The 23719-nt window shown below is 35.8% G+C and overlaps 1 protein-coding gene across 4 annotated transcripts in view; it reads right to left on the reverse strand.

Moving 5' to 3' along the window:
• Positions 1-23719, reverse strand: part of LOC119232758 (guanine nucleotide-binding protein G(q) subunit alpha) — a 418504-nt gene that overhangs the window by 59893 nt on the left and 334892 nt on the right. For all 4 annotated transcript variants that reach the window (XM_054689835.1, XM_054689834.1, XM_054689836.1 and 1 more), the window contains one exon: positions 22551-22680. In XM_054689835.1, the coding sequence (XP_054545810.1) occupies positions 22551-22680 (130 nt within the window). The remainder of the gene's footprint in view (positions 1-22550; positions 22681-23719) is intronic.

The following is a 23719-nucleotide window of genomic DNA, read 5'->3' on the forward strand; positions in this document are numbered from 1 at the left end:
GATTCCTGCTATGAGTGAGACCATCCGGTATTTTTCTTTTTCTTTTTGGCTTATTTCGCTGAGCATGATCCCTTCCAGCGCCATCCATGTTGCTGCAAATTGCATGTGTTTATCTTTTTTGAATGCTGAGTAATATTCCATGGTATATATGTACCACATCTTCTTGATCCAGTCATCTACTTTTGGGCATTTGGGTTGTTTCCAAAGCTTAGCTATTGTAAACAGTGCTGCTATAAACATAGGGGTGCAGGTGCTCTTTGGAATTGATGTTTCTGTGTCCTTTGGGTAAATACCTAGGAGTGGAATTGCTGGATCATATGGAAGCTCTATGTTTAGTAGGTCCAGAAATCTCCACAGCTCTCCATAGTGGTTGGACCAGTTTGCACTCCCACCAACAGTGCAGAAGAGTTCCTTTTTCTCCACATCCTCGCCAACATTTGTTGTTGCTAGTTTTTTTAATATGTGCCATTCTCACTGGTGTGAGATGGTATCTCATGGTAGTTTTGATTTGCATTTCCCTGATTGCAAGTGATGTTGAACATTTTTTCATATGTCTGTTGGCCATTTGCATTTCCTCTTCAGAGAAGTTTCTTTTTAGCTCTTCTGCCCATTTTTTGACTGGATTATTTTCTTTGTTGTTGCTGAGTCTCATCAGCTCTTTGCAGATTTTTGTGATCAGTCCTTTATCATTAGTGTTGGGTGCAAAAATGTTCTCCCAGTTGGTGGGGTTTCTCTTTGTTTTTGTTATTGTCTCTTTTGCTGTGCAGAAGCTCTTTAATTTGATGTAGTCCCAGCTGTTTATCTCAAAGGAATATTCTTAAACAAAATTTCCTTTTTTTTTTTTTTAGCACTGGCATAATATAATATCCCACCCCCTATTTTTATCTTATTGAAAAAATATACATTGTTTACTACTCTGACTACAAGGCATAAATGTCAAGTCAGAGTTCTCTTAAAAGGATTAGCCACAAATGATGCTGTTTAGAAATATAACAGCATTTTTTCACCATTAAAATAACTACTATCATTTGGTGAGTATCTATGAGCTCCAGTAAATTTTTATGTTCTCTATTTCTATAATATTCATGACTCTTTGAGACAAGTAACACTGTCATCTTATACACTCATTGAGAATCACAGGGATATCAACTTGTTCAAGATGACCCAGCTTGAAATGGGTGGAGGTGCAACTCAAACCAATACTCATATCTGCTTTTCACTGTTCTCTCTGCAGGAACTGTCTTGGAGGCCTATGTCATAGTTGCCCAGTGTTCCTTAAAAGAAATCCCCTTTCCCTTGATCCTATTTTAAAGAAACAGTTCACATTTGGCAATTCAATAAAAACATTGCTTTATTCATTTCTACATAGATTCACATGTGAAAACATATTGCAGATGTAGACAATGGTAGTTTTTCATGCCCAGAATCTTAATTTAATCTTTTTGAAGAAAATTTCATGCAATCTGGATCTCTTTTTAAATAGTGGGTCTGGAGTTTCATCAATTGTGCTATTTTTCTAAAGAATAACAAGGTCACAGATAAGAATCTTAAGCTTTACAATATGCAGATTTCCCACTAAAATACAAATTCTTCTCTCTTTTTTTAAAAGAATCAGATGGTACGCAAGAAAAACCTCAGTTGGTTAAATTTGAACAATGAAATAGTCTAAATTCCTCTAGCTTTGCGCCAACAGCATTTTCAGTGGTCTATAATGTAGAGCTTTTATTCATTTTGATCTGTATACCTTTTTCATTTGCTCCATCTAAAATAAACAGGAGTTGAATTAAATCCTGGCCTCATAAAACTGTTCCATATTGCAACAAACTTCTTAATTTGTAGTATTTATAAAGTATAATCTCAGTATTGAAGACATTTTCAGCAAGGTGACAGAAGAGCAAAATTTTCTAACACTGCTAAACTTCTTGTCTAGTCATTGCACTTATTTCTCCATTCACATGTAGATTTATCTTCTCTTTCATAAAGCGATTAGTATAAGAAAAAGTAGACTAAAAATCTTATTTTCATTTAACCAGACTTTAGTTGATAAACATCTTACATTTTATAATTCAATTTCTAAAACAGCTATCATTTCCTTAATATATGCAGTATATATGTTCAGGGAAAAACCCAGAAAGTACAGATAAATAAAATGAATGATGGGCCTCCCCGGTGGCACAGTAGGTTGAGCGCAGCACTGTAAAGCTGTCCGCAGCCTCTGCAGCGTGGGTTCAATCCCCGGCCTGCTAGGGAGATTCCCACATGGCACGGCAGACCTTTCCTGTTGGGCCAGACCTATCCTGTTGTGCCTGCTGTTCCCTTCTGCAGTGCTCTCGGTCCGTTTGCTTGTTCTGCTCCCCACTCTGTCTCTAGTGAATCCTCTCACCCTCCTGAGTCTCTGGCCTGTACCCCAGCTATTGTATACATAAAAAAACAAATCTTTAAAAAAATAAAATGAATGAAATAAAAAAATTTAAAAAAACGCTTTTAATCCAACATTCAGATAGCCCCTGCTTAGTTTCATATTAACCTTCCAGATATTTTTGTGTGCGTTTACCATAATCACCTGTATTAAACATCTTTAAAAATCAAATGTAAGCTTTCTATGTTATTTTGAAGTTATTTACTAACTTCAAATATACAATGAACAACTTTTTAATTTTAAAACTTACTACATGAATCCTGGCAAGATGACAGCAGAATGAAGGCGCCAGTCTCAGCTGCCACATAATATAACTAAAATGCAGCAGCAGAACAGAGTTATTAATAAGTCTCAAAAGATAGGTAGTACATACAACAGAAGCAACAGTGCAGCGGAAAGGGGTAGGAAAAGCTTTAACCGAGCTGCGTGTGCCGCAATCCTGGGGCAGTACAACTCAGGAGAGGTAGGGGCAAGTGCTGAATACAGCCCCTACAGCTATTGACTCAAGGCACACACACTGTCTGAGACCATAAAGACGTGGCACTGTGCCAGACACAAGGAGGTGCAGAGTCGGCACCCAGTACAGAGGGTACACTATAGGAGCAGGGGTGCAGCGAGATAACTGGTTTGAGCAGGTAAGATCACCTGTGCCACCTAATAGATGAAGCTATCATTTGTAGCCTAAGGCCATGATAATAGAAACGCCTGCAACCCCTACCCTTCTGCCCAGGATGAAAACTGAGAACTACTGAATGTTTTCAATGGCCAGAGTTTTTAAGCACCTGGATCTTAACAACAGGTGTGAGCACCCTAGGGTAAGATTCTGTACAAGAAAAGCAAAGAGAATGACGCCTGGCTTGTGGCGCTGTCTCAAGTATAATCCATGCCAGTGCTGCACCCAGTGCTCAAGCACAGTTTAGAGGCTGGCATAAGATTATATGAGCTGTTCAGGCCCAGGAGCTGGCCTAGATGAGGGGATCATTGTGGATCCCCACCACACAACTGGTACCAGCAACACAGCAGGAAGTTTGAATTCTTTATGCTCAATTGAGAAAACCTTTTGTGCCCTAATGCCTCAATTCCTTGCTACTTACTACCTTGGGCTGTTACCACTCCTCTGGCCACTTGAACAGGTGAAAATTAAGAGTTTGAAAGTTTATCTCTACAACAACCTAAAAAAGCTAAAAATGAAGAGTCAGATCAAATCATAAATTCTGGAACAAAAAGCCCCCAGGAGAAATCTCAATACAGTAGAACAGCAGGAAATGCCTACAGATGAGTTCAAGGTAACGTTATAACAATGCTTACTGACCCTCCCCGCCCCCACCAAAAAAAGTGGATGGTGTAAAATACAAATAAAGGCTGAGAAAACATGAGACTTTTTACAATAGAACAAATGGATCTAAAAAACCGTGACATTGGAATTAAAAATATAGTAGGCCTCAACAGCAGACAAATGTGAGCAACAGAGAAAAATCAGTGAGTCCAAAAACAGTGTTGGAGAACACACAAACAGAACAAACAGACAAGTATTTGTTTTTAAATGAAAATACTGTAAAAGCCCTTGGGATTATTTAAAGAAAAATAACATCCATATCACAGGGGTTCTAGAAGGAGAAGATAAAGACAAAGGTATAGAAAATTTATTTAAAGAAATAACTGCTGATAACCATCTGAACCTGGGAAATAAACCAGGTGATCTGATACAAGAGGCCAAGCAAAATCCTATCAGACAGATGCGTAATGATAAAACTGCTGAAACCCCAAAACAAGGAAAGACTACTAAAGACACTAAAAGAAAAAGGGTCATGAATAAGGGAGCATGAATTAGTGTGTCTGAAGGCTTTTTACTTTTTTTTTTAAATTTTTAAAAAGGATTTATTTATTTATGTATACAAGAGCTGGGGTACAGGCTAGAGATGTGGTGAGGTGAGAGGATCCACCAGAGACAGAGTGGTGAAAAGAACAGGCAGACTGACTGAAACTCACTGCTGAGGGGAGCAGCAGGGGAGACAGGAGAGGTCTGCTGCGCCATGTGGGTTTCTTCCTGGGGGGCAGGTGAACAAACTCTTGCTGCAGAAGCTGTGGATTGCTTCATAGTGCTGTGCCTAACCCCCTGCCCCACCAGGGAGGCCCTGAAGGCTTTTTAATAGAAAAGCTGCAAAATTAACATTCAAGACAGAAGGAAGAAGGAGCTTCATGTAAAAACAAAAGCTGAAAGAACTTAGTAACACCAGACTGCACATGAAAGTCATGCTATAGGGGTTATAAAAGCGAACAGAAATACTGAAGTCACATCTGACATGGAAGAGGAAGAAAGTAACAATGTGGTTCATCGAAGTTAGTTTGGAACCAGACTGTCCAACAGGCCACACAAATAGTCCATCATATGCTAACCTCAGCAGAACTTTCAAACAAAAATCAATATGAGTAATTTTTAAGACAATGAAAATGGATCCTGAACAAAACTTAAAAGGAAGATGTCAAAAAATAAAAAGACAAACAAAACAAAACAAAACAAAAAAACCCAAAATGACATTGGGCACTTAAATCTCAATATAAAATTGATATTTAATATTGGCCTCAATTAGCCAGTTAAAATGAATAGTGTGGCTGAATGGATTTCAAAACAAAGTTCACCCTTCTTCTGTTTAAGGAAAACCATATAGCAACAAAAACAAACAAAGACAGCATTAAAGGCAGGAATCTCACAAGCAAATGGTAATAAAAAAAAGTCAGGAACGAGACTTCCAATAAAAAAAAAAGAGATAGGGCCTCCCCGGTGGTGCAGCGGTTGAGCGCTGGGTTGCGAAGCTGCTTGCAGCCTCTGCAGCGCCGGTTCAATCCCCGGCTGCTCCTGGGCCACAGAAGGAGGGTCCCACATGGTGCGCAGACCTCTCCTGCGACCCGCTGCTCCCCTCAGCAGTGTACTTCGGTTCTTCTGCCTGTTCTGCTCCCCACTCTGGTGAATTCTCTCACCTTCCCGCACTTCTGACTGTACCCAGTGCTTGTATATATAAATCAATCTTAAAAAAAAATTTATAAAAAAAAGAGATAAAACATTAATAAATAGAATCATAAGTGAAAGAGGAAAAATTACCACAAAGGGCAGAGAAAAACAAAGGATCTTAAAAGATAACTATGAGCAATTATACACCTATAATTGCAATAACCTTGAAGAAATGGATCTATGTCAATATAATTTACCAACACAATAGCAGAAAAAACAAACCAGCCAAGAAAGTTGACTAAACCAATCACAAGCATGGAAATTGAAAGTAAAAGTTCCCTAAAATGAAAGTGCAAGTCCAGGGCCAGACGGACTTTACAAGAAATTCTATCAATGGCACATTATTAAAAAAACTAGTAACAACAAATGTTGGTGAGGATGTGGAGAAAAAGGAACTCTCCTGCACTGCTGGTGGGAGTGCAAACTGGTCCAACCACTATAGAAAGCTGTATGGAGATTCCTCAACTTATTAAAGATAGAGCTTCCATATGATCCAGCAATTCCACCCTAGGTATTTACCCAAAGGACACAGAAACATTAATTAAAAAGGGCACCTGCACCCCAGTGTTTATAGCAACACTATTTACAATAGCTAAGCTATGGAAACAACCCAAATGCCCAAAAATAGATGACTGGATCAATAGATGTGGTACATATCACAATGGAATATTACTCAACAATCAAAAAAGACAAACTATGCCATTTGCAGCAACATGGATGGAGCTGGAAGGGATCATGCTCAGCAAAATAAGCCAGAAAGAAAAAGAAAAATACCGGATGGTCTCACTCATAGCAAGAATTTAGAAAACGTAAATAAGGGACCAGGAAAAAGACTAATTATAGTAAAGAAAAAAATCAAAATCAACAAGCAACTATAAACCAGAGACACACTAGGAGAGGGGGCGGAAAGGAGGAATTAGGGCCAAAATAAGGGGGGTGGGAATTATATGGGGAATATAACCAAAATGAAAATGCATACATTGTGCAAAAATGAGAAATGATGTAAGAATTATATAAAATAAAATTTAAAAAATTCTATCAAACCTATAGAGAACTAATTCCATATCTTGTACAAATTGTTTCTTAAAAAAAAAATCCAAGAAAATGGAATGTTCCCTAATACATTTTACAATGCCAACATTACCTTCATACTGAAACCAGATAAAGATAGCACAAGAAAATTAAAGACCAATATCCCTGATGAATATCAATGTACAAATCTTCAACAAAAATACTAGCGAATTAAATTCAATTTATCTCAAGGATTATATATCATGACCAAATAAGACATCCCAGGGACACAAGGCTGGCTTCATATACATAAATCAATCAATGTAATACATTAGATCAACAAAAGTACGTATAAAAATCATATGACATCAGTATATGAGAGAAAGCATTAGATAAGTTAATACCCATTTATGGTTAAAAACTTTTAACAAATTGGGTAAAGAAGGAATCTACCTCAATATAGTAAAGGCCATATCTCACAAACCAACAACTAATGTGATAATGGTGAAAACTGAACACTTTCCCATTAACATCAAGAAGGCAAGACAAGGATGGACACTGTCATTGCTTCTGTTTAATTTAGTATTAGAGGTTTTGGCTAGAATAATCTGACAACAACAGGAAATAAAGGGAACCCAAACTGGAAAAGAAGTGAAAAGATCACTATTTGGAGACAATATTTTATATATAGAAAACCATAAAGATACCACCAAAAAATTATTAGAAACAATAGATGAACACAGCAAAACAGCAGGTAACAAAATCAATGTATAAAAACCTATACCATTTTTATATACAAACAAAAATTAGAAGGAAAAAAATTAAGAAAATAATGCCATTCACAATCACTTTGAAAAGAATCAAATACCTCAGTATCAATCTAAACAAGGAGATGAAGCACCTATAAAATGAGAATTCCAAGATGTCATTTAAGGAGATAGTGACATAAAGAAACACAGAGAAATTCCCTGTTCATGGGTGGTAAAAACCAATATAATGACTACCAACCTAAAGCAATATGTTAATTTCATGCAATTCCCATCAAAATATCAATGATACTCTTCAAAAAACATTGAAATTTATATAAACCACAAAGGGCCTCAAATAGCAAAAACAATCCTAAAAACAAAAAAAAAAGAAATGGAAATATCACGTTACCTGATTTTAAAGCAAATGTACTAAGAACAATACTCTATTGGCATACGATAGATAGATGGCTAAACAGAGTAGAATCAAAAGTCCAGAAATAAATCCATTTATTATCACATACATATACTTAATTTATGATAAAGCAGTCATGACCATACAATGAGGAAAGGAGAGTCTCTTTAATAAATGGTGCTGGAATAACTGGACAACTACATGTAAAAAATTGAAGTTGGCATATTAACTCCATTCACCAAAAAAAAAATTCTAAATGGATTAAAGACTTAGATATACTTTCTTTTTCTTTTTTTTTAAAGATTTATTTATTCATTCATTCGTTCATTCATTCATTCATTCATTTTTTATTTATACAAGCACTGGGTACAGTCAGAAGTGAGGGAGGGTGAGAGAATTCACCAGAGCCAGAGTTGGGAGCAGAGCAGGCAGAAGGACCAAAGTACACTGCTGAGGGGAGCAGCAGGCGGCAGGAGAGGTCCGCATGCCATGTGGGACTCTCCTCCAGTGGCCGGGGAGCAGCCAGGGATCGAACCGGTGCTGCAGAGGCCACAGGCAGCTTCGCGACCCAGCGCTCAACCGCTGCGCCACCGGGGAGGTCCCAGACTTAGATATACTTTCAACAATAAAACATAGAGAAGAAAATATTGGCTATATGTTGCATGCCATCAATTGATAAAGCTGTTTTTAGAGACTTGCCTTCAATGGCAAGGGAAATAAAAGCAGAAATAAACAAGTGGGATTACCTCAACTTAAAAATCTTTCACACAATGGAACAAAACACAAGTAGATTAAAAAGACATTCTAATGAATGGAAGAAAATATTTACACAGTACATAAGTGACAACGGGTTATTAGCCAATATATGTTTAAAAAAGTTATAGAATTCAACAATAGAAAAACCCAATTAATAACTAAGCAGCAAATATGAATAGACAATTGACCAAAGAGGATATCCAAAAGGCCAGCAGATACATAAAAATTGTTCATCATAAACCCCAATAAGAGAGATACAGGTTAAAACTACAGGTATCATCTCACGCCTGTGAGAATGGCACACATTAAAAAGACCCCAAAAAACAATGTTGGAGAAGATGTAGAGAGAGAGGAGCTCTATTATACTGTTGGTGGTGTGCAGTCATCATGGAAAGTAACTAGATTTACTCTTAAAAATTAGAAATGGAAATACTGTATGATCCAGCAATCCCATTCCTGGGCATCAATATGAAAAAAAAACTATATCCAAAAAACTATATCCTCCCTCTACAATGTTTACTGCAAAACACCTCCACTATAAGTACACCTCCAGTGATAGAGAACTAGTTAAAAAAGATGTGGTATATGAGACAATACATTCTCTTGTAAAATATACAACAATGGCCTTGGTTTCAAACATTATTATAGAAATTTAGCATAGTCACATTTAGTATAGTATATACATTTAACTTGTTGAAACTGAATATATGAAAAAAATTTAAAAACGTATTTGTTGGATTTTAAATCTCAAAGTCTGATTATGTTGGCGATTATAAGGGATTTTTCAATCATTTTGGTTTTTCTCAATTTTTTCCATATATTTACAATTTTGAATCTAATCTTTATTTTAAAAAACTTAATATAAAGCTGCCCAGAAATAAACCTACATGTGTCTGGTCAGTTGAGTTTTGACAAAGGTGCCACCAAGACAAAGGGGAAAGAATAACCTTTTAGCAAATAGGAGTAGGAAAACTGAATATCCACATGAAAAACAAAGTTTGGGCCTCAAGTATTTATTTATTTGTTTGTTTGTCTGTTTGTTTGTTTATTCATTCATTCATTCATTCATTCATTCATACATACATACATACATACATACATACATACATACAAGAACCGGGTAACAGGCCAGATTCACAGGAGGTTGAGAGCATTCACCAGAGACAGAGTGCAGAACAGAACAGGCAGACTGATGAAACACACTGCTGAGGGGAGCAGCGGGCGCGACAGGGGAGGTCTGCCACACCATGTGGGACCCTTGTCAGCCGGCCGGGATCGAGCCGGTGCTGCAGAGGCTGCAGAGAGCTTCACAGTGCTGCACTCAAACGCCTGCGCCACCAGGGGAGGCCCTGGGCCTCAAACTTTTATCATGCAAAAAATATTAACTCAAAATAGATCATAAAACATAATGTGAGAGCTAAAGTCACAAAACTCTCAGTAGAAAATACAGGTGTAAGTCTTTGTAACCCAGGATTGAGGCTTGGTTCCTTGCTATCACACCTACAGCATAAGCAACTAAAGAAAAAGTAGATCAACTAGACTTCAAATTTAAAAACCTTTGTGCATCATAGGTCACTTTCAACAAAGTGAAAAGACAACCCACAAAATAGAATATATTTGTTTATCCTATTTCCATTTTACATTATATGTAAAGAATCTGTACTCATTATATAAAAAGAATTCTTACATCTCAATAATAAAAAAACTATTTAAAAATAGGCAAAAATTTTTAATAGATATTTCTTAAAAGAAGATACATAAATGGCCAATAAGCAAATGAAAACATCACTGGTCATTGGGGAAATCAAATCCACAATGAGCTACTACTTGACAGCCACTAAAAAAGGCAGATAATAACTGTGTTGGCTAGAATATGGAATTGGAAGCCTAGTTCTTAACTAGCAGAATTGCAAAATGGAGAAGTCATATTGAAAATAGTTTGGCAGCTCCTCAAATGAAATCATGGAATTACCAAATGACCCAGAAATTTTATTCCTAGAAAGACCAGAGAAGAGAAAATGTATGTCCCCAGAACAACTGGGATATAGTGAATGCAGTGCTTAGAGTACAGATCAAAAGAAATTCTTTAGAGGGAAGGAAAATGATGTAGGTCAGAAATTCAGATCTACATAAAGAAAGTAAACTACAGGCTTTGAGTAATAATTGCATGTCAATGTGGGTTCACCTATTAACAAATGTGTCAATTGTAAAAAAACGTAACAATGCTCCTGGCAGAAGATGCTGATAATAGGGATGTTTATCCATGTGTGTGTGGGGGGAAAGAGCATATGGGAAATCTCTGTAATCTTCATTGTGCTGTGACACTAAAAGTGCTTTAAAAAATAAAGTGCATTTATATGTAAAAAAAAATATAGTAGTGACGCTTGTACAATTCTGTGAATATAGTAAAAGTCATTGAAGAATACATTTGAAGGGTGAATTTGATGGCAGATGACTTATGTCTCAATAAGCTATTAAGAAAAAAACCCTCAATTTAATCTTCTCTACATTTTGTATGAGTAGACTGTTGTTACAGACTCTGCTTCTGATATACTAGTTTCTTTACCCATTTAGTCACGACTTGTTCAACTCACCTCCTCCTGTGTAGTCAGCCCACTGCTGCCCTCTCCCTGCTGCTACCAACTGCCTTCCTACAGCTCAGTCCCTACCTCTGATGAAAACTCTGAGTCCTTCTGTTGACTCACCCAGGGATGAAAGGCAGGACACTAGCACTTCTGGCAGGGGATGGTTTGCTTTCAGCATAACTGTTTTATTCTAGCAAAGAGCATTTCTGACTTAAAAATAAATCTTATGTCAAAAAGAACACATCAGAAATATAAAAAATTTTCAAACTTACATGCACAGAATAATGAAGTCTCAATATATAAAAATATGAAGTGTGGAATTAAAAAAAAAAAGAGATGAGTATACAATCAAAGCTGGAATTTGAAAACAGCTTGGCCAGTAAGGAGGAAAAAACCCATATATTGTTTATCAGATGGCATTATTTTATTTCCTCTGAAAGAGTGAGAGGATATATTTTTGTCTTTTAAAAATATTCACTTCTGTATACTTTTGTGAGTCAATCAAGCTGTATAAAATATACTTTGTTTTCCTCCAGTGTTCCCAAATTACATAAATGGATAATACCTACATGTGATTTTAATATCAAAGAAAAGCGACATGATAGAGGTTATTTATGTTTTTAACATTACAATGCTGCTGTTAATTTCAGTGCTTTATTTTTAATATATTTAGAATTGATAAAAAGTATAAAATAATGCAAAAACAAAAATGTTATAGCAAACATCGTGTTAAAATGTTTTTGTCCAAATTAATACAAAGTAAAAATCACAATCAACAAGCAACTATAAACCAGAGACACACTGGGTGGGGAGAGGGAAGGGAAGAGGAAGGATTAGGGTCAAAATAAGGGGGGGGAGGTGCAATTGTATGGGGAATATAACCAAAATGAAAATGCATACATTGTGCAAAAATGAAAAATAATGTTAGAATTATATAAAATATTAATTTAAAAAAAGTTTATGTCCAAAATAGAAAAGTTACGGACAACCGGAGGGAAAGTTTTCTTCAGGAGTACATATAAAGGAAAAAGATTTTAAAGACCAATAAATTGAATCCCACCAAAGGATATCATTTAAGGTAATAAAAACGGAAGTTTGCAGAAGTTATTTGTAATATATATAACTTACAAAGGGCTTGAGTCAAGAACATATACAGAACTCCATATTAATGTTTTTAAGGTAGATCAATAGAAAAATAAAGTTTTTAAAAAACTAGTTTTTTCTTGAAAGAAAAACATACCCAATGATAAAGTACTCAATTTCATTATAATCACGGAAATGTAAATTCACACCACAATAGAACACTACGATACATTCAACATAGGGGCTGAAATTTAAATGCTGACCCTATCTATGTTGTCAGGGACATATTCATGTCCTAGAACAAACATATGCTATTGTTAGGGTATAAACTATTTCAAAATTCAAACTGGTAGTCAAGTGTAGTACGGTCTATTAAATGGTGACTCCCCAAAAGCTAAGCCCACATTCCAATCTACAAAACCTGTGAATGCAACACTTTGGGAAAAAAGTGCTTTGTTCAGATCTTGAGATTCGATCCCCCCGGATATGTTCAGATCTTGAGAGTCGATTGCCCTGGATATGTCAGTGGAGCCTACAACCAATGACAGGTGTCATGTGAGACAACAGGGGGAGGAGACAGACTGGAGTTGTCACAAGGAATGGCAACAGTCACCAAAATCTGGAGAAAAAGAAGGGACTTGCCCTTATAGCTTTCAGAAAGGTTTTCATCCTGCTGACACTTTGATTTCAGACTTGTAGCCTCCAGAACTGTGAGAGAACAAATATCTGTGTAAACTATCACATCTGTGGTTATTTGCCACAGCAGGCTTAGGATACTAACAGACAGTATCCACTATCTCTGAACATATGCATATGTCGTTAACTATCGATTCTACGCCTACCCAATAGAAAACCAGGCACACAAAAGCCAAAAAAAAAAAAAAAAAGGGAGGGAGGAATATTTACAGCAGAATTGTAATTCCCTCAAAGTAAAAACCCTTTAAATGTGAATCAAAATTAAGATGGGTAAATTGTGGGGTACTCATTCAATTGAATGAATTCAATTTTGAAAACTAAAAAGTACATGTACACAACAGCACGGATTTATCTAGTAAACATTATTTTGAAAACAACAAAAAAAACTGACATAAAAGAATGCATATACTTTCATTTATACGAAGTTCAAAAAAAAAGTGAAAACTAATCTATGGTGTCACAACTCAAAATTGTAGTCATCCTTGGGGGAGGGGAGAGCGAGTGATTGAAAGGTGGTAGAAGGAAGGTCCTGGAGTACAGATAATGTGTATTTTTGTGGTGGATGGTGATTTACATAGATGGAACTGATCAAGAGGACAAGAAATTAGAAAGGATATTGCAGATTTGAATAGCTCAATTAACAAGTTTGTTCTAATAGATGTAATATAGAATCTTAAACACTAAAATGTAAAATCATAATTTTAAGCATGTGTGGCACATTAAAAAATAATCAACCAGGGCCTCCCAGGTGGCGCAGTGGTTGAGCGCTGGGTTGCGAAGCTGCCCGCAGCCTCTGCAGCGCCGGTTTGATCCCTGGCTGCCGGGCGAGGGTCCCACATGGAGCGCAGACCTCTCCTGCTGCCCGCTGCTCCCCTCAGTAGGATACTTTGGTCCTTCTGCCTGTTCTGCTCCCTGCTCTGGCTCCGGTGAATTCTCTCACCCTCCCGCGCTTCTGACTGTACCCAGTGCTTGTATAAATAAATAAATCTTAAAAAAAAAAATAAACCACACATAAAGACATTAAGTAATGTTCTAAATAATAAGTGGTGAGATTTATACTATCTTATGTTTACGGATGATAAAACTCAATAGTATAAAGTTGTGTAACCACAAATTTATCTATATATTTATTAGATTTCCATTGCCAACCAAATTTGGTTTTTGGAATTTGACAATTCAAAATTCAAATGAAAGAGTAAATGAAGCAAGAATAGCCAGGAAAATTCTGAAGGTAGACAGATTTGATGCACCAGATAATCTAGATTATTACAAAATTAGTGAATAGATAACTTTTATATTGGTACAGGATAGTAAATAGATCAAAGAGAACTCAGAGAAAAACTCAGGTAATAAAACTTATGTACCCAAGTCATAAATTTATTGATATCAATGGGAAGGAGGATAACCAGAAGAACTAAAAAATACTTCTGGTTAGAGGAAACAGAGAGCTAAAAAATACATTATTTGGGCAGGATTTGGGGAAGGACAAGTTTAGAGAAGTGAGTCGAGGATTTGGGGGTGACTTCCATGTGCTATTTCTGGAGGTGGCAGCAAAGAGCCAGAAGAGCTCTAGTGACCAATCTCTGCTTTGACAGAGGGCTATATACGAGAAGTAAGAGTATGCCCAAGTAAACAGGCACACATTGCAACTGCAGCTCAGGTTTTTTAGTTATCAAAGGGCTAAAATGAAAAAGGCTGATGATACCAAAGATTGGCAGAGATGGGAAGTGATTGGGAAGTTTCAGGCATTACTGGTGGGAATGTAAACTGGTATAGACACTTAGGAGAACACTTGACAGTATCGAAGTTGAAACTAGGTTTTCCCTATGTGCTTGAGATTCTGCTCCTCAGTATATATCCCACAGAATGTGTACCCAAGTGCACCAAGACATTAACCTGAATAGTTGTAGTAGCATTGTTTGTAGTATCGGCAACTGGAAACATGCCAAAAGTCCAAAAGTAGTAGAATGAATAAATAGATTGTGGTATTTTCATGAACATAATACTATATGGAAATGTGAACAAACGAATATTATAGAGAATGTACAGACTTTACAAACACAGTGTTGAGTAAAAGAAACCAGACACAAAAGTTTGTATAAAAGTTCAGAACAGCATACTGTCTATATAAAGTTCAAAACTCACACTATTTCTCTTTATATAAAAGTTAAACAAAAGTAAAAACTAAACAACAATGTTTACGGATGCATATTTAAGTATTAAAAATGAAAAGAAAAACAGAGAAATGGTTACCATAAAAAAACAGTTACCTGCTAGGGGATGGCACCAGAAGGGCTTCAGGGGTCTTTGCAATGCTCTATTTCTTGACAGGGTGTTAGACACACAGATGTTTTATGATAAATCAGTATGATGTGTATTTTCTTATTTGAGTCCTTTATATATGTGTATGTATTTCATAATGTAAAAGGTTAAAAATCCCACAAGCAGAGAGAGATAACAGATTTACTATTCACTAACTGGTACTGGCATAATGAAACAGAAATATGTCAAGAAACTATTAAACCCTTACTTCCTACACACTGAAACACACCTCAGAAAAGCAAAACCACATTACTTCTAAAAGAAAATAAAGGATGTATCTTCATATTCTCGGGGAAGAAAAAGAATTTCTGAATAAAATACAATACAACCAATAAAGGAAATGAGTAGAACACAGTAAAAATAAAACCCTTCTTGATAAACAAAGTAAAAGATAAATCATGTAGAGAGAGATAATTTCTAAACATACACTGGCAAATGTTAATGTCCAGAATATGTTGTGCATGTGTGTGTGTGTGTGTTTGTACACATGCATACAACTCTACATTGGGAGCTGCGATGAGGAAGAAGAGAAGCAAGCTTTACCTTGACTGGCTGTAAAGTACGTGAAACACACATTGCATAACCACTTAATGGAACTTTATGTGGTCTAAATAAATGAATTACAATCATGTGTGGCAAAAAAAAAATCTCAAAAACAATGCTAAGTAAAATTTTTCATTTGTAAAATGAAGTCATTTCAATAAAAATTACAATCATGCTTAATATTTAAAATCCAGTGTTATATATTATTTATCAACACATATGTATAGTAAAAAACTGAACAAATACGCTTAGATAAAAGCCAACTTAAGGCCAATGGCTGCTTCTGGGAAGGGAGAGAAAAAAATAACACAGTCCTTAAGTGTGTTTGCATTATACTATTTCTGTGAAAATAAAGATTTAAAGTATGTAAGTCAAAATGTTAATTTCACTATAATTTTATACTCTCATTTATCACTGAGGTACTTTATAAAAATGAAAGTAAACAAAACTCACTTCCCTACCTGTTTTCCTAGTTTAATTCTTTTTTTTTTTTTTTAAAGATTTATTTATTCATTTATACAAGAACCAGGGTACAGGCCAGATTCACAGGAGGGTGAGAGGATTCACCAGAGACAGAGCGGGGAACAGAACAGGCAGACTGACGGACATACACTGCTGAGGGGAGCAGCGGGTGAGACAGGAGAGGTCTGCCCTACCATGTGGGACCCTCGCCAGCCAGCTGGGATCGAACTGGTGCTGCAGAGGCTGCAGACAGCCTCACAGCACTTCGATCAACCGCCTGCGCCACTAGGGGAATCCCCCTAGTTTAATTTAAATCAAGCCATGTATTTAAGATCACACGATACTGACCCATCAGTAACTCTGACACTACAGTACTGACTTACATAGAGGGAAACCCAAGAAACAGAACAGTCCTTATGATTGTTCTGGGTGTTATTGTGGATGTAATTTACTGCCTTTCACAGCATCTCTTTATGGAGTTTCAGACAGGGTCATTTGGATCCAGTACCATGTTTAACTTGTTTTTATGTTAAAGATACAGTAAATATATAAGACACCATGAATTATATCCTTTCATCAGTTGCTAAGAGATGCTTGACCAACTTTATGGATTACCACCAGGAATGATGCATGACTGTATATGGTTCCTTATATGATTTCTATGTATAATTTGTATTTCATTTCTTAATATCACCCTCCAATCCTTACTGTCCTTTCATCCAGATTTTACATGTGATTTACTTTATTCTATCAATACTATATATACATATATGTAGATACCCACAAACAGAAAACCATATAGGAAAATTAAAATTTTTATTATATTTTACTATACTAAAATTTACAATTAATTGATCAAAAGACACAATTGAGAATAAGGCTATAAAGTAGAAAAAGATATTTGCAATTAACATAACATTTCAAGATGTCACATCTAATAAATATTCAAAGAGCAGAAGGATCTCCTACAAATCAGCAAGACATAGATAATCCAAAGGAAAAATGTACAAAGTTGGTAAATGACAGCTAAAATCAGAAGTCTTAATTTACTTTAAAAAATTGTATGAGTTATTATTTATAGTACTATCACTTAATGACAACAGTCACTATTCACATCTTGTTCTCAGCAGAAAATATTTTAAAATTCTTTGCTTCGGGGGACTAATAACCTTCCTTATAATAACAACATTACCTATAACATATAAATATATGTGTGTGTTTGTGTACTTAGGATTATAGAAATCAGATTACCCTAAATATACTTTTTTGTTTGAAATCTTTTTCATATAATACATGTTTTAATTATATTGATATAGGTTCAGCAATTATACTGATAAAGGTTTAGTCTTTAAAAAATTTCCAGTATAAGGCCTCCCCTGGTGGCTCAGGTGGTTGAGCACAGCACTGTGAAGCTATCCGCAGTCTCTGCAGCGCCGGTTTGATCGCGGCCAGCCGGCGAGGGTGCCACAGACCTCTCCTGTCGTGCGGCAGACCTCTCCTGTCGTGCCCACTGCTCCCCTTAGCAGTGTATTTTGTCAGTCTGCCTGTTCTGTTTCCTCTGGTGAATCCTCTCACCCTCCTGCACATCTGGCCTATACCCTGGTTCTTGTATAAATAAATAAATCTTTGAAAAAAAAATTTCCAGTATACATTTACACAAATGGTGTGCATGTGTGTCTGCTTCCTCACACCATTACCAGCAATGAATGTAGGTCTCTAGTTTAAAACTCATAAATGATGGTCAGAAAACCTTTTCTCCAGTTTCTATCAAGCGATACGAATAAAGACATTGAGAAGTATAATAACAAGAAATGCTAAAGTTGAAAGGAGTGATGGGGTTTTAAAAGGGTAAATGACTGGAAATGAACAAAGCAATGAGGAAATTGGAAAGGGGGTAAATATAAAAAAAAAGGGTAATTCAAAAATAACCCTGAGAATCTAGTTGTGAATCTGATAAGATCACCAAAGGCTGAGGAACAAGATACAGTTTGTGATTTCATAATTTGAGTATAAAGGAGGGTCAGAGTCAATCCAACTGAGTCAGAAATTTTAAGTTCTAACTTTGAACTATTTGCAAATTTTCTTTAGAACTTTCTTTGGAGTTAGAATTTTTTCCCCTTAATTTCAGTAAGTTCCCCTTCACAAAGCTGTATTACCTCTGAAGACAATTCCCAAAGCTCACTTGGAATTTTTAGAGTAGAACAAAGTACATATTTCACACTTTCAAAGAAAATGTTCAGACTTTGGTTGCAGTTGACTAAATTCAAAATGGCTTTATTTTAAAACCCAGGAGAGAAGAAATAATATCTAAAGGAAATGAAGTATTTTAGATTATATGCTTTACGATAGTTCAAAATGAAATGAGTGATACAGGAACTCTGAATTAGCAGTAAGGGACTCTGGTTGGTCTAGTGTTATCTGTAAGTGCTTAGAAGTAGAGAAGAGTTATTTTATTTCCTTCCTGAATGGACAAGATTTTCACTCTACTTCTGTGTTCTGGGTCACCTCTATTCTTTTTTCTCTGAGTTTGCTTCTCTAGCTTCTGTATGTATGGGAGGAGAAAGTATGGGAGGAGTATGGGAAAGTATGGGAAAGTATGGGAGGAGAAAGCAAGCTAGTCCAGAAGGGCAGGGATTGGTCTTGGAGTGACCTAGGCAAAGGCCTAATCTCCATTCTTCTATGAGTAATGGTTGAAGCAAGTTTTGAACAAGCACAAAAGGTCAACATATTATAAATGTTTACTCCTTTTACTGTTTGTTCATTTGTTTTTTAAATCAACAGACAACTTTAACAGCCAGATTAGGATACATGTTTATGGGAACCAATGTTGGGAATCCATCTTGATTCAAAAAGGGCTTGGAGTATAAGGAAATACCTTGGTAATTTAATAAAACTAAGACCCAATTGTTGTGACCATTTCAAAAGAATTCATGCAAGTCAAAAGTACTTATTTAAAAAAGAAATCGAGAAAAGATGTTTGAGATTCTATAGAGTTTTGTCAGTCCATGAGTCAGATATTCATATAACAAAATAAAAAAGAATTTGTATACACATTGATAAACTGAAATATTTTATGTGGATAGCTTACAGTGTGCTCTGGACTTCCAGAGGGACTGAAATAACATAGCTATGAAAGAATTATTGCTGAAGAGTTGGCTCTGTATTGGTACTGTCACAAAGAAAATAAGATAGCAAAGGCAATATGCAAACCATCACAGTCACAGTCCTGATTATTCCAGCCCGTCATTTGATGATACAATTCAATTTGGGAAAAAAAATATGCCCCAAACTCTAGGAAGGCTGAGAATCTAGGAAGATTTACATAAAATTTAAAGATGAATATATAAAATTTTGAAAATACTAAAAGCAAAAGCAGTATCTAAAATACTTCCCTTAGTAGCTTTTGCTTGGGGTCTGCAATGCATTTCCCACAGTTGCCCAGTATAGAGAGGAAAGCTGTCAGTATCCATTCCCAAGTTTTTCTCACAAATATATACCAAGGGAGGTACAACAAAGTCTACTTTGGATTTAAGCTATGAGCATCAGATTTTAAAACAAAGAATAAAATGTTTGAGTTTATTTCAGTTTTGTCTCACCGAAGTCAGAAAATTTGGGAAAGTAGAATTCTCGTTTTTATTAACGATTTAAGAAAGTAGAGGGGTGATGCCATTTTCATCTATTAATATGGGGGGGCAAATAAGGGATAATGTGACTACATCCTGACATTAAAAATGATTTTGCCATTGTTCCCTAATTACAAACAATGATGGTTGTGGCAAATATGGATGAAATAATAAGATCATCTTTAACACTACCATTAAGCTTGATTTGGGGTCTGAGAAAAAGAACACGATAAAAAGACTAATTTCACAGAATGACAAGCTAAACTTTGATAATATTCAAAAGTGATTAGAGAAATCCTAATAAAAAAACCCGATAGGTTTATTGTTTTAATTTGGAGCACCTGCCTCGCTAGACAAAACTGGGGAAATATTTTTACAAGTACATTGTACCTACACTAAATGGAAAGCACCCATGGAAACTCTGATGTGTGATAACCAAAACAATGTCATCTTAGTCAAAACAATACACAATATACTTCTGCTCAAAAAATCTAATCTCCACAAGCAATGTCTTATGAAAAATGGCATTGGTAAGTGATCTGTAATATTCAGATAGTTGAAGAAGTAAATTTATGTTGTAGGATGAGCTACATAAGGAATAGGTAAGCTACATAAGGAATCTACTTTCTTTTCTATTTAGCAAATTTTAAAATGATAAAAATGATTAGCATTCAATCACAACAAATGTTTCTTGATAAATACAATGTATTTATCTATATATTGACAAATTCTTGTCTTCCAGCTATAAAGTAAACTGTGATGTAAATAAAACTAAGTGTGCTTCTTACATTTTCTTTGCAGTTGATAAATGTCTTAAGTTCTATTTTACTGGAGATAAGTGATGACCTAATGATGACCTTTCCCCAAACCCCCATTCTGAAGAAAGCATCTCTTTTGCCAGGTCCTTTATGGCAAAATTGTTTTATTTGTTTGTATTTTTGCTTTTGTATCTCTTTTAGATACCCTGGAACCCAGAATATATTAAGTAGGCACCCTCAAAGTATATTGTTATGATTCAACAGTGAAAGAAATCAAAGTGTTGTCCCATGTCTATGTCCAAAATTCGCATGTACTATGTTTAAAAAACTACATCCAAGGATTATGTAACAAGAAAGGAAAGCATAAATACATACAGAATTACAGCTAAAATTCTGATGGCAACTTCTTAACTTAAATTTAGATAATTGATTTTCATATATTTTAAAATGCTTTTCAGGCACTTAGCACTATAGCCACAGAGAGTAAAAACATCTCTAAAAAGAAATTCTTTGTTTAAAAAGCCCATCTACTTTAACCTAGAAAAAATTCTTAATTACACGATAAAGTAACTCTCAGTAATATATGAGTACTGGTTTAGGAACTCTTTATTAATCCTATATTCAAACAAAACCTGTGGCGGACTACATATGCATTTTATTTTATTTTATTTTACTTTTTAAATTGCATTATTTTTTAACAGAGGTAGCATTGGTTTATAACACTGTGTGTTGCAGGGGTGTAGATTCACACCTCTTCACATGTATGTTACATACCACATCTACCACTAAATCTCCCATAATCCTGAAGTCTGTATGTATTTAAATGGATATGCATACCTGAAGAGAAGTATTTAAAAGGGACCAAGACCAGAATTCGTGTGTACCTAAAAAATGTACAGTATTATGGGCCTCCCCGGTGGCGCAGCGGTTGAGCGCTGGGTTGCGAAGCTGCCCGCAGCCTCTGCAGCGCCGGTTCAATTCCTGGCTGCTCCCCGGCCACCAGAGGAGGGTCCCACATGGTGCGCAGACCTCTCCTGCCGCCCGCTGCTCCCCTCAGCAGTGTACTTCGGTCCTTCTGCCTGCTCTGCTCCCTGCTCTGGCTCTGGTGAATTCTCTCACCCTCCCGCGCTTCTGACTGTACCCAGTGCATGTATAAACGAAACAAACGAACAAACAAACAAATAAATAAATAAAACATGCCTCTATAAAATAAAAAAAAATGTACAGTATTATAAAAATACTTTACAGATCTTAACTAGCTACTGGGGATAATTTACTTCCTTTTCTTTATTTTCTACCCTATGAGGAGAATATTTAATACTCATTATCAGCTGTCAGTCTGCCATCTCGGCCCCTAGCAGTATATCAGGGTATCTTCTCCAATCTCCAACACACACAACTGAAATCCAGCTCAAAGTCATAGTATTCTATGCCCCTTAGTTATCCTTCATAATCAACTCTAGACTCATCACTGAGTCTCAAAAACCAAATTTATACCTCTTTTCAAGTAGTATGCTGTAAAATGTAATTGGAAGGAGATTACAATAATGAATCAGTTCTCCAGACAGGTATGTCAAAGATACTTTTCAATCACTCACTGCTTCACAGCGACAAAGTTATGCACTAACCCTATAGAACTGTGAGAGCAGAAAGGCCACATCACCCAAACACTTCATGGCTCCATAACAAACTGATTTGGAGTCCTGCTGCAAAGTCACTCACATTTGCCAAAAGAGATTTTGAGTACAAACAATGAATTTAAACAAAATGAAAACAAAACATAACAGGCTGACTCACTCCAACATTCCTGATTCCATCCTATAGGAAGAAGTCTATGAAATGATCTGATAATTAGCCTTGGGATTTCCATGTCATTTTCATAACCTCTGCACAGTGTTATATGTATTAAGTAGTGACTGATTAAAGACTCATACATCTGACAAAAAGCTTAATTCAGAGTGGAGTGAGATACCACAGGGTTATTTTTTGGTTATTTAAAAAAATCTCCTAATCAATAGTCAAGAAATCAATAAAGTCAGTTTATCCTATGCCCTACTTCCTATCATTTATTTGTATCAGACATTAAAATTATAATCTACTGCCATCCTGAAGAGCACTCACCTCATTGTCTGATTCCACGAGAACTTGATCATATTCACTAAGCGCTACTAGAAACATGATAGAGGTGACATTTTCAAAGCAGTGTATCCATTTTCTTCTCTCTGATCTTTGGCCCCCCACATCGACCATTCTGTAAGGTTAACAATATTTGTATTAATAGCACATAAGGAAAAAATCAATATATCTTTACTAACAAACTCTCTAAGGAGAATGGCCATCCAAATCAATTAATACTTATTGAAGATCTACTAAATTTTTATCACCGAACAAAGTCAGCACAGTCTGAGTAATAAATCACTGTAATATTAGAAAGTTGCTAGGTATTTATGAAAATAACTTTGCCAGTGAAGAGTCTACTGCCAAGGCAAGCAAAATGGAGTTTATTTCATCAAGCACTAAAGACTCAGACAAAAATGAGTTTTATTCATGTTAAGCTCTAATGGCAAATATTTAGTTCAGTTTCTTATAAAATGCAAATGAGGATCCTCATGTATTTTTCAAGGATGCTAGAAATGGCTGCAAATATATTTAAAAGATATAAGATGCTGTATGTTTCAATGCAGGTGTGTGAGATGCTTCAAACACAACTCCACTGAGCCTTCATCACCAGGGTAAATATTTTGGACTTTTTCCCTTTACAAAATTGGTAAAATTTGGGACAGTTTCAGTGATGTGAGATAATACAGTTCAATTATGCTATGCATAAAACAAGTTGCTAACCTATTAAAGTGGATAAAACATCAAGATGTTAAAAAAGGCCATCATTTAAACTATTTCCAGGACTTGTTTTTTAACACATCAACTCTGTGCTAAGTTACTACTCAGCAACTAACACTAATATAAGTTAATTTGCATGATAATGTGCATTATCATTATATACCATGCAATAAGAAAATACATAGCAGTAGTTGGCACTGAATTGAAGGTTCTTTGAATTGTTGTATCCCTATCTTGACCAAACAGTGTATGACGTTCACAGGATACAAACCTTTTAGAGAATCAGAGTTTAATGTACAAAAATTTGAGAGTATGGCCCTTTAAGCATTCGTTGAAGATTGCAGTTGTTCTTGGTATTTTCCTGCCTCTAAGCATGAAACTTAAAGAAATCAAGGATTCTCCAGTGACTGCTTCTAAGTTTGCTAAGGCACTAAAGAGGTATCCGAGGAGAT

The sequence above is a fragment of the Talpa occidentalis genome, unplaced genomic scaffold, assembly GCF_014898055.3.
Source record: "Talpa occidentalis isolate TD23 unplaced genomic scaffold, MPIMG_talOcc4v2.1 talOcc4.7, whole genome shotgun sequence".
NCBI classification, from domain to species: domain Eukaryota; kingdom Metazoa; phylum Chordata; class Mammalia; order Eulipotyphla; family Talpidae; genus Talpa; species Talpa occidentalis.